At 44.4% G+C, this 10,992-nt stretch overlaps 1 protein-coding gene across 1 annotated transcript in view; it reads right to left on the reverse strand.

The window, feature by feature from the left end:
• Window positions 1-9,435, reverse strand: part of SYT9 (synaptotagmin 9) — a 111,338-nt gene extending 101,903 nt beyond the window's left edge. Inside the window, exon 1 of the mRNA XM_067532168.1 lies at window positions 9,125-9,435. Within this exon, the coding sequence (XP_067388269.1) occupies window positions 9,125-9,272 (148 nt within the window). The 5' untranslated portion in view covers window positions 9,273-9,435. The remainder of the gene's footprint in view (window positions 1-9,124) is intronic.
• Window positions 9,436-10,992: the final 1,557 nt, after the last annotated feature.

Genomic DNA, 10,992 nt, shown 5'->3' on the forward strand with positions numbered 1-10,992 from the left:
CTCTAAGTGCCTAGCCATTTACAGTAAATGTGCACCAAAGCTAATTAAAACTATACACCATCTCAGATTAAAGGTGAGCAGCAAATGTTTCTTTAAATCCACAAAACTTGCTCCTGACTTTTCAAAAAGAGGAAACCAGTGCCCAGCTCCCATTTAAAATACGTAAACTAACATTGTATTTTAACAAAGTTTGAAACAATATTCTGGTTCCTGAAATTCAAAGAACTCTGAGCTGCAGACTTCCTTGTTCATTTGCCGTAATGTCTGAGGGCCTGGTTTACTGTTGCCTTACATTATTTGAAGTGATTTACACTGATAGAAAATGTGTGGAAAACACTATCAAATCAGAATTGTAGCATTTTATACTTATTTTATACGGGGGTCAATAATTACAAAATATGCAGGGCAATGGTGTATCTGGCTCAGAATGAGTAAAAGCACAGAAACTATAAATGTACTGTACCTTGAAAGGGTTATTCCACATATTTTCACTTCTTCATGACTGTGTAAATGATTTTACGTCTTCAGCTGAAATTGCTTAAACTAATCTTTTTCACCGATATGTTTTGTTTTTTGAACGTTTGCACAAAATCAGTTGAGTCACTTTAGAGTTAGCCAAGCATGAAAAGTTAGACATGTCCCTCTTAAGAAATTAAGCTATTTTTTTTAATTCTGATTTAACCCTCCCACAAAACAAACAAACAAACAAAAACAACAACAGAAAAGTTTTTAGTTAATGTCAAATTTGCTGAGGACTTAGACTTAGTAAGGACAAAGGATTGACATGTTTGAAAAAATCTAAGGTGAGATTTCCAGAGAGCGCCCAAAGGGTGAATCCTCCAGCTCCCATTGAACCGCAACTTCTTTAGGTTCCTTTGAAAATCCCAGACCTAATTCACCAATTTTATAAAAAAATGATTTCATATAAAGGGTTACAGTTTATTCAGAAAATTGCAAGTCCCCATGGTGAGAGTGGTTTTAAGATGAGTTCACAATACATTAGTAATCATATTATGGGTAAAATGTACAGTCTGTGCTGAAAATATTCTCTCTGAGCAAGGGGCTTGTCTAGATAAACAGCATGTGGCAAGCTGGGGTGTGTATCTAGAGCACACTAGCGTGCCAGGTACTAATTGGCAGTAGCAGGGACCACACGGCCAGTTAGTGTGCAACAGGCTAGTGCACTGTAGATTTACATCCTGGCTTGCCACAGATTTCATTTTGACAAGCCCTAAGTTTGTCGTCTGTGCCCAGGTATTTGGCTGAATGCCAACCAGTCCAGATATCTTTGCTACTTTCGATATTTGTTTTTCTGTTGATAATTTGTTATGCAGTTAAGCCACCTATGTCCTGAGTAGAGGAATCAAGCAGAGTTAAAAATGCTTTTGGTTAAGAGATGTATTGATGAAAAGGACCCTTAGCTTCCACGGACATAAAAGTAAATTGTACCCTCTTACATCACTCCTTCAATATCCATCACATTTCCATGTTCCTTGGTTTCTTGATTGCAATCAACTGTTTTTAATGTGATTAAGTAATAAAATCTGATTTTCCATTACTGTATAAAATTCATTGCTTTTGCTCATGACCTATAGAGTTCTTAATGTCCGGCACTAAACCCAAAATGTTCACCGTTTATTCTATTTTATGGTCATTTTAAAAGGACATAATTAAAAATAACTTATGATCTTATTGGCCTATCCTGAAAATGTGCAATCCGATCTGACAACCAAGAATAGGAAGCTTTACTTAGTATTTCTACTGTCATTATTCTGCTCAGTGTGAGATTAATGAAAATTCACCATGATTAATGGTCTAGCCCTTTTATATAACTCCCTTATCTGCATAAGCATTTCTTGATCATTCTTCTCATCCTCCTCCAAAGGTCCACAACAGCTTGTGATGACCTTTTAAAAATTTTTATTGTAAGTTTCTAGGGCTGGATCCTTTCACTCTTTTATCCAAAGGAAGACTGAAGAATCCAATCCAGAATGTGCTGTAGACACATAATGTCTTTTTTGACATAATTTCCAACATTTTAGCACAGAATTTCCTGTTAAGTCTGTCCTTTGGGAATAAATAATTCATACTCATATTTCAACAATTATCAACAAACCAGTAACTAGGCAGTAAGCACTCTATGGTTGCAGGACATGCTCAGTAAGGAGTACATGGACACCAGAAACTGTGGAAAAGGTGGGGGTAATCTGAGATGGGTGAGACATGCCACAACAAAAGACCCTGCAGAAATGTGCAAGGACAGGCACATCTACAAAAGAACAATGGCAGATCAATCACGCCAAATGACTGGTCCCTGGGGATTTCTCTTGTGTGTAGGACTCCAGCAAGAAGATGTGTGAAAAGATATGCAAACACAAGAAAAAGTAGTGGCGAAAAACTTTAAAAATTGCCATCTGATGTATGGGACTTTGTCATCCAAAAATACACATATTGTCCTATTTGTAACATCAGTGCAAACCACAGTAAGGTGCCCCTAAATTTGCAACTCTGAGAAAACCAGCATTGACTATAGTGGACAGACGAAAACCACTATCATGTACCTTCGGTGGTAAACTGTTAACTGTCCTAAACCAAAATCATAGTACACTTTTGACTGATCTTACAAAACACCTGCCTCTCTGGCAATCCAGAGTCACACACCTGTGTTACAAAAATATGCAGCTGCTCTCACACGGTGCAAACACATGACCGGCATCAGATATATAACTTAGGAAGTGAGGAAGGACTGGAAGAGGGGTCTAATAGAGGAAAAGTCCACAAACAAAGAATCAGCACATATTTTCTATTGCCCTAATTCCTCTACAGCAACCCAACACCCACTCTTCAACTGGAAAATTTGTGTTGGCTTTAATTAAACTTGCTTTCCAGGTGACTGTCTCAAAGGTCCCATAACTCCACTTAAGATGATTTTCACATTCATAGCTATCTATCTAAGGTACTGAGGTGGCCCCCAGAACCACAGTATCTGAGACCTCATAGTCTTTAATGCATTTATCCTCACAACACCCTTCTGTGCTAGGGAAGTACTGTTACTGTCGATATTGGACGCTTAGTGATCAGTGTGAATACCAGTGAGACACGGTACGCCCGATTTGCAGATCAATAAGGTTTAATGTGCAAGGTTTTCTATAGATATACTAGTTAAATACAAACCCTACAATTAACTATAATATATCATATTCACTAAGCCTGGAGAGTTAAGCAGTTACTCAGAAGGCTGTATACAGGAATGGCTTTCTTCAGGGCCCCACCAGGGAGTCAGTGGCCTCTGGTCCGACCAGTAGCACCTCCCGTGGAGTCAGGTGTTGATAGAACACACCCCTTTGTCTAAGTAGTGACTTCTTATACGTTTCCATAAACAGCTTTCACCTAATTACCTCTCTACTCATTATCATATATGCTAATTACCTACATTGGTTTTTCACCGTTGACTACATTCCATGGTAATTTGGGTCCTCAAAACAACATCTGGTGATAGGAGGGATGGTGTAAAAATATGCTCCTTGACAATGAAAAAGTGTACCCCCAGACATTCAAAGTGTTGTTCCCATCACTATTATCTATGTGCAGCTGCAAGCATACATGTTGTGTATTTTGTCTTGTTAGGTGCCGTTGTATGCAGAAACTGAGACATCTGCAAGGTTACTCAGTAGTCCTATTCATCTCTGACAACTGGAAGATGTCATGCTACAGGGGTCAGAATAGCTAAGCAAGCAACTGAAGCTATGCTAGGCCTGTAGGACGGTGGTCAGGCAACTCAAATTGTACTGGGCCTCTGTAGCAAGGCGCTGTGGCCTTCCTCAGAGCCTGGGCCCAAGGAAGGGTCGCGATGCCCCTGCTGGACAGAACAAGGAGAGGGTCACCGGACCCTAGTGACTGGGTAGGGCCGCCGGACCCTAGTAGCTGGGAGCAGCTACCCGAGCCCGCTAGGTGGGAGAAACCCCCTGAGGCCGGCCCTGACCTGGAGGAGCTGCCTGACATAGGGGACCCACAGGAGCAGACTGAGCCTCGTGAACCGGAGGAACCCCTGGGACCCTGGGACCTGGAGGAGCTGCCCTCCGCTGACGACCTTGAGGAGTTTCCGAACCTGCCACTGGTCGACGGCGAGGGACTCGCAGGACGTCCACTCACCTCCTCCCCCAGCAACCCAAAGGGAGACAGCTGGATGCAGGTACCCAGGGACTAGGTGGGAGGAAGTGGACAGCCGACTAGCAAGTGTCTGAGGCAGGGGCTAAAGCCCATCAGCGTGTTGCGGCTGGAGCCCGTTGACTCAGTGGCAAACTACTTTGCCACTGAGAGAGCCCTGGGCTGAGACACAGGGGAGTCGGGTGGGCCTGCATCCCCCTCCCCCATCCTTAACCCACCCGGGAGAGCCCGGCTTCCTCTGAGCACCCAGAGGCGGCCGAGCTTTACCAGCTCCACCTGCCAATAAGGCTGGGGGCTTTAGTCTATTTTGCCTGCCCCGCTCGCTTGAGGGCTGGGGGCTATTGACTCCTTCACCAGCCCTGCCCGGCTTAAGGGCCGGGGGCTGTAGACTGCTTTGCTCACCCCGGCTATTGGAAGGCCAGGGGCTACAGACAACTGAGCTGGCCCGCCCCACCTTTTGGAAGGCTGGGGGCTACTGACTACTTCACCAGCCTCACCTGGCTTGAGGGCCAGGGGGCTGTAAATTGCTTACCTGCCCCACCCGCTTGAGGGCCAGAGGCCACCGACTACTGCACCAGCCCTGCCCGGCTTGAGGGCGGGGTGCTGTAAACGGCTGTTTTCCCTGCCCGGTCTGAGGGCCAGGGGCACCAGACTACTTGCTAGCCCCGCCTGTGGGAAGTCCGGGGGTTATAGACTGCTTCGCCTGCCCCGCCCTGCCTGAGGGCCAGGGGCAATAGACTGCTGGCCCGCCCCGCCTGTTGGAAGGTGGGGGTCATGGACTCGTTACCAGCCCTGCCCTACGTGACGGTCAGGGGGCTACAGACTGCCATAGAAGCCCACCCCGCCGGGGGCCTGGGCCAAAGACTAGTAAGCCATGAGCTTATCTCTCTAGGCCAAGGTGCTGTGGCCTCCCTCAGAACCTGGGCCTGAGGAAGGGTCGCGATGCCTCTGGCTGGACCATGGCTCAGGCTAAGGGCCATCTTTTTAATGCTATTTAGATGTCTAATGATGCAGATAGGTGCATTTTTCAAAAGTGCCTTGGCACCTAACTCTCATTGAGCAAATCCCACTAGGTGCCTCTTTAGGTGCATATTTAGGTGCCTAAGTACTTTGAAAAGGTGGTCCTAAGTGACTTGCCCAAGTTATTATACACATGAAGTCTGTGGTGAAGTGAACCTGGATCTCTTGAGTCCCAAGCTCGTACCCTAACCAATAGACCATCCTTCCTTCCATACAGGGCAAATTATGTAACAGGTAAAGTTACTGGACATCATCATTTTCACCAGGCTGAAGAGTTTAGGTGAGCATCTAATTTACTGGGAAAATGCATCAGAGCATGGAGAGTTGGTGATCCTTTTTAAACTGTATTCACATATTTTTTGTACAAGAACTGCCATAATGAAGACTGTAAAACTACTAACCGTGAGCCTGCTCTCCCTCCCCACCCAGCACATATATTTTTCCTTCATAGCCACACTCTTGTCAGCCCTATTTACTAACAAGTGTTTATGCATTTTTAAATAGTTTTCCTTTGTCTGGCTTTAGAGGATTTCCTGCTACCTGAGAGGAATCTAGTTTGTGGTGGCTGACATAAAACTTGCTTACATAGGAAAAACATTATGACACAGTTAGGATGACTTCATGCTTATTTTTGCCCAGAAGAGTCTGTGCCCAGCCACAGTTTTGCTCTGTGGCCCTATGTTGTAGCCAACATCCTTCCAGCCCTTGAAAACTGATGAGTCGCTCATCATAGTTCATTAATTCCATTCCACCATTAATTCAATGTTACTACTTATATTAGTAAATCAAATTGGATTTGTCCTGTTTGCTATTGAAGGGGTACTGCCTCCCTCTTTTGGGAGTTGAATGTACTGTCTTCTTACCAATCATGGGCATTTGACCCCAGGACTGGGAAACCATACTTTATGGGCATTTCATTTTCCTGACAATTCATATTTGAATAATATATATCTGAGTTAAATGCAATTAATAGCTTCCTAATAGAGTAGTTACTTCATGTAATAGAGCAGGTTTGCAGCAAATACTAAAAGTCCATCTATAGTAAAGGTTTAAGAAATAATGAGCTGAAATAAGAAATACAGAAACATTTTTTTCATTAAGGAAAGTAATATAAGAAGACTAAGACTCCCATATTCTTGCAACTATGTATGCTAAATGTATATAACTTTATTGAGCACTGTATGGTTTTAAAATACTCCCAGACAAAATGCTAGACATCATTTCTGTGTGATACTTTCATGAAAAGTCAGAAGCCCTTGTTATTCAAAGTAATTTAGGCTATCTCTTTACTTATGGTTCAAGTAACTCACAATTCTAAGTGATAAATAACTTAGGCAGATGTCCTCTTGGGAATGATTACTTTGATACAAGAATGTGATTGATACCTGAGTGTATACAAACTAGAGAAACTAGAAATAGACACAATCACTTCTTGAATGCTTTTCAACGGACAAGCGTCTGTAATACACAAAGTATTATTAATTTGAACCAAGTAAGTCTCTAAATTATTAAATTAATGTGTATAATCTTTATTATTTGGTGAATTATTCTACCTATTTTTTAGTAAATGTTAAAGTTGTTGTTACAAATGGCTGCAACCATTTAAAATTAGATTTGTTTTAAGTGAATGAAGTTATCACAGCTGAAAATATATCTTCATACAAACAACATACATAAAACATATGAAAATTCTGTTTCATTTATTGTAATGGAAGATTTTTTTCCCCAACCAATGTTATTCTCCTCACTGGATTGCTCGAGCTTTCTTAGTCTACTCAAGCATTTGTCAGTAAATTACATTATGGAAGGTGCCTCATATTGATCAAGTTACTGCAAAATCTTTGTTTAAAAGCAATAGACATTGAAGAATACACTGAAATTGGAATAAGATATGCTAAGTGAACTAACTACCTTAAGAGAATATTAAATAATGATTATTACTGTGCAGTGATGAGTAGTTGAACTGTCAGTGCAATTTAGAGTACTGCAAATACTGTCCAGTTCTCAGTTATTTTAACTCTTTACATAAATGGTTTTGCATTTTAATTTTCCTTCATACCTGTGAAACCTTGAATTGATGCAATACAGAAATTGAAATATAGTATGAGAAACTTTTAAACTTGCTTAAGCTCTACAAAATGTTTTCTCCACTGTGGGTGGGAGGAAGCTGGGAACTTTGAGCAAGATAACATCAAATGTTTAATATTTTTCTGAACAGCAGCAGGAGTTCAGCTTCCTAATTAAGAAGTTTAAAGGGAAGTATTTAAATCAGAAGAAACTAAGGCAGATATGCTCATGCCATAATAAAAAATAAATCTCTCGGTTTACATCCTGTCAATTTTAAAGGCTGATTATTCTGCCTTGTTTCACTGAAAGGAAGAAACAAACTACCAAGCCCCTCAATATAGAAAACAATTGTCCTGTGAGATGGAAGATTTTTTTGTGTTTAAATAAAACACTAATATAAAGGCCTAATAACTTTAAAATCAAATCTAGACATTGCAAGGAACACATCAATTCAAGAAAAAGAGAGTTAATCTTTATCACTTGACCAACCCCTCAAGGACCCTTCACTGAACACTGAGATCCTGGTTTGAAGGAACTCACTAAAGCTACTTCTTAGTTCAAACTGGTATCAGGAAGCAAACAACTTCTTAAACTTTAAAACAAATGAAAACTCTGAGCAATCAAAATTAGATCATTTAAAGTAGTGTATCTGTGATTCCTGTTTTCAGACCAGCAGTCACAATTATATTTCACTGGGAATACTTTAGAAAATAAGATTTGCTTAAACTGATGTACATAAACTCTTTAGACCTAAATGAATCCAGTTTAAAGGGGAGAAATCTAATAATATAAATAGTGTAACCACTTGAAAGAATGGCTGGATATTGAAGACATCAGTTGTTGATTTCTTCAACTAGTCTGAGAGAAAATCTTAATGATTTAGGAACACTTAAAACCCCATCAGGTTTCACCCTTCAGCTGCCTTCTAGATCACTATAGAAGAACACTTCAGGTCCGGTCATTGCTTGAAACTAAAGAATAGATCTTGTGATTGAGTCCACTCCTGTCCTGAACAATTGGTACTATTGCTTTTATCCTAAGGGGATGTTTCCCTTCTGAAGTTAAATCAGAGGGGTGTGTGTACACTTGGGGAGTGGGGATAGGGGGACACATTCTTCAGCTCCCTTGTTCAGTGTAGGGGTGGGGTGAGGTTATTGATGCTGCATCTCCTCTGGGATTGGGGGGGGGGGGTATTGATTTGATGTTTCTCCATGGCTGGGGTGGGATGGGGAGAACTGATTCCATGTTTCTTCATGGTTGGGGTGGGGTGGGAGGTATTGATTCTGTATTTCCCCATGGCTGGGGTGGGATAGGGGGGATTGATTGTGTTTCCCTATAGCTGGGGTGCGATGGAGGGTATTGATTCTGTATTTCCCTGTGGCTGGGGTGGGATGAGGGGTATTGATTCGGTGTTTCTCCGTGGCTGGGGTGGGATGGGGGGTATTGATTGTGTTTCCCTATAGCTGGGGTGCGATGGAGGGTATTGATTCTGTATTTCCCTGTGGCTGGGGTGGGCAGAGGGGTATTGATTCGGTGTTTCCCCATGGCTGGGGTGGGATGGAGGGTGTTGATTCGGTGTTTCTCCGTGGCTGGGGTGGGATAGGGGGGTATTGATTGTGTTTCCCTATAGCTGGGGTGGGATGGGGAGTATTGATTCTGTATTTCCCCGTGGCTGGGCTGGGGTGGGATGGGATAGGGGAGGGCTATTGGATCTGTCTCTCCAGGACTCAAGACACCGGGGAAAGCGCCTCGGGGCGTGGGGTTTATCCTGTTTCTCCCCTGCCCAGGTAAGTGAGCGGCCAGGTGAGCGAGAAGGGTGGGAAGGGAGTATTTTTTTCCTCCGGGCACCTCCCCGCCCTCCGGCGTTTACCTGAGTCCGTGAGCCGGGGCTGGGCTCTGTCCCGCAAGTAGTAGATGAAATCCAGGCAGTTCTCGTTCTCCACCGCCCCGCTGGAGCAGAGCTCGGCCAGCAGCTGCAGCGCTTTCTGACAAATCTCGTCCTCCCTGCCGCCAGGCATCGCCCCCCAGCATCCTTGGGAATGGACCGGCGCTCGCGCTCACCGCTCACTCACGCGGCTGCTGCCTCTGCCGCCTGCCTGCAGCCGCCGGTGCCACTGGGGAGCCGCCTGCATAGTTGGGAGGCAGCCGCGGCGGGGAGTCCCCCCCCCATCCCCTTCTCAAGTCCCCGCGCCCCCTCTGCTCCGAACTTAGCCTTTCTTGGGGACTGTCCTGTTGCCTCTGCTAGGGAGGGAGCGCCAGGCTGCTCCTGACGGGAGGAGGAGCCCACTAGTTGCACGCAATGCCCAGGAGGGAAGAGAAGCAGCCAGGGGGCTCTCTGAGCCTCTCCCTGCCTGTCCTCCAACCAAGCGGTGCAGAAACAGCTCTCCCCAGTGGCAGGCGCTCCCAGTGCACAACGGCCGCCATGGGGAGGCGACTGGCCAGGGACTAGCCCATGATAATGGCACAGCCTCCGCTGCTGGGCTGGGCTCCTTGGGTGCCTAGCAGGCTGCTCTGGAGAGCTTCCCACTTCTGCACAAACTCCCCCCCCCCCCTCCCCGGGAAGGAGCTGCACACACAGGTGCTGGAACTAGGGCAGGGGTGTTGCTGCACCCCCCCACCCCGAAGTGGTTTCCACTACATTCAGGGTTTACAGTTTGGTTCAATGGCTCTCAGCACCCCTGGCTGCATGTCCTCCAGGGAGGAAGCATAAACATACTTATTGCAAGGGATGAATGGCTGCACACACTTGCTTACACATAATTACTTAAGTCCAGATCTCCCTCTCTCTCTCTCTCTCTCTCATAGGCACATACAAAATTATGTCCAGATCACTCTCTCTCTCTCTCTCTCTCTCTCTCTCAGGGGTATCTGTACTGGTATGCTTATTTCCAGATTTTAGACAAACAGGAAAAACACACATACATGGGGTCCATATGCTCATCTGCTTATTTTCGTTGATGGACAAATACAAAACGTTGCGATTTTGGCTGTGTAAACTAATTCAGTGAAACTAAGAAGTGTAAATCACAAAGCTGGAGCGATGCTTAACTCTGGTGGGCAGAGGGTGATGGGGCAGACGATCAAGAAGGGGGGGGGGCACAAAATGAGGATGGGGAAGAGGAAGGAAAAAATGAGGAAAGAACAGATAACTATGAAAATAGAAGGAGAGAGGGTGAAGAAGAGCCAAAACAGGACAAAGACAAAAATGGAGGGAAGGGCAGAGAGAGAGATGCAAAGTCAAGGAGTGGCAGCAAGGTTAAAAAAAATGGGAGGAGGAGCAGAGAAGGACAGGAAGAGGCTCAAAATGGAGGATGGAGCTGTGCAAAGAGACACAAAAAAGAGAAGGGCTGGGAGGACAGGGCCGTAAAAATGATGGGAAGGAGAACAGAAAGAATTGGGGGAAAAGGAGGGGAGAAAAATAAAAGCAGATGTGAGGAGAGGCTGGCACAATGATTTCAAGGGAGCCATGAACAGGCCTTTTTTCTCTGGAGGTTGTACTCAGGAAGAGACCCGGTATATCAAATGAGAGAAAGATGGAGGGGAAATGTGGGAGGACAAAAGAGAAAGCAGAGTGGTGCAAAGAAGCCGTAATACTGAAAGGAATCCATCTCTTTGTTTAAACCTCTCAGGAAAGCAAGGGATACATTTTAAGAGAGGTCTGGGTCACATTTCATTGTATATCTGGGTTTTCTGTGTTTGGAAAACCAAACCTGTCTTCTGTTAAAGACCTCAGCTTCT

This window comes from Emydura macquarii, unplaced genomic scaffold, assembly GCF_026122565.2.
Source record: "Emydura macquarii macquarii isolate MOO-44397 ecotype Brisbane River unplaced genomic scaffold, CSIRO-AGI_Emac_v2 contig_3240, whole genome shotgun sequence".
NCBI lineage: Eukaryota > Metazoa > Chordata > Testudines > Chelidae > Emydura > Emydura macquarii.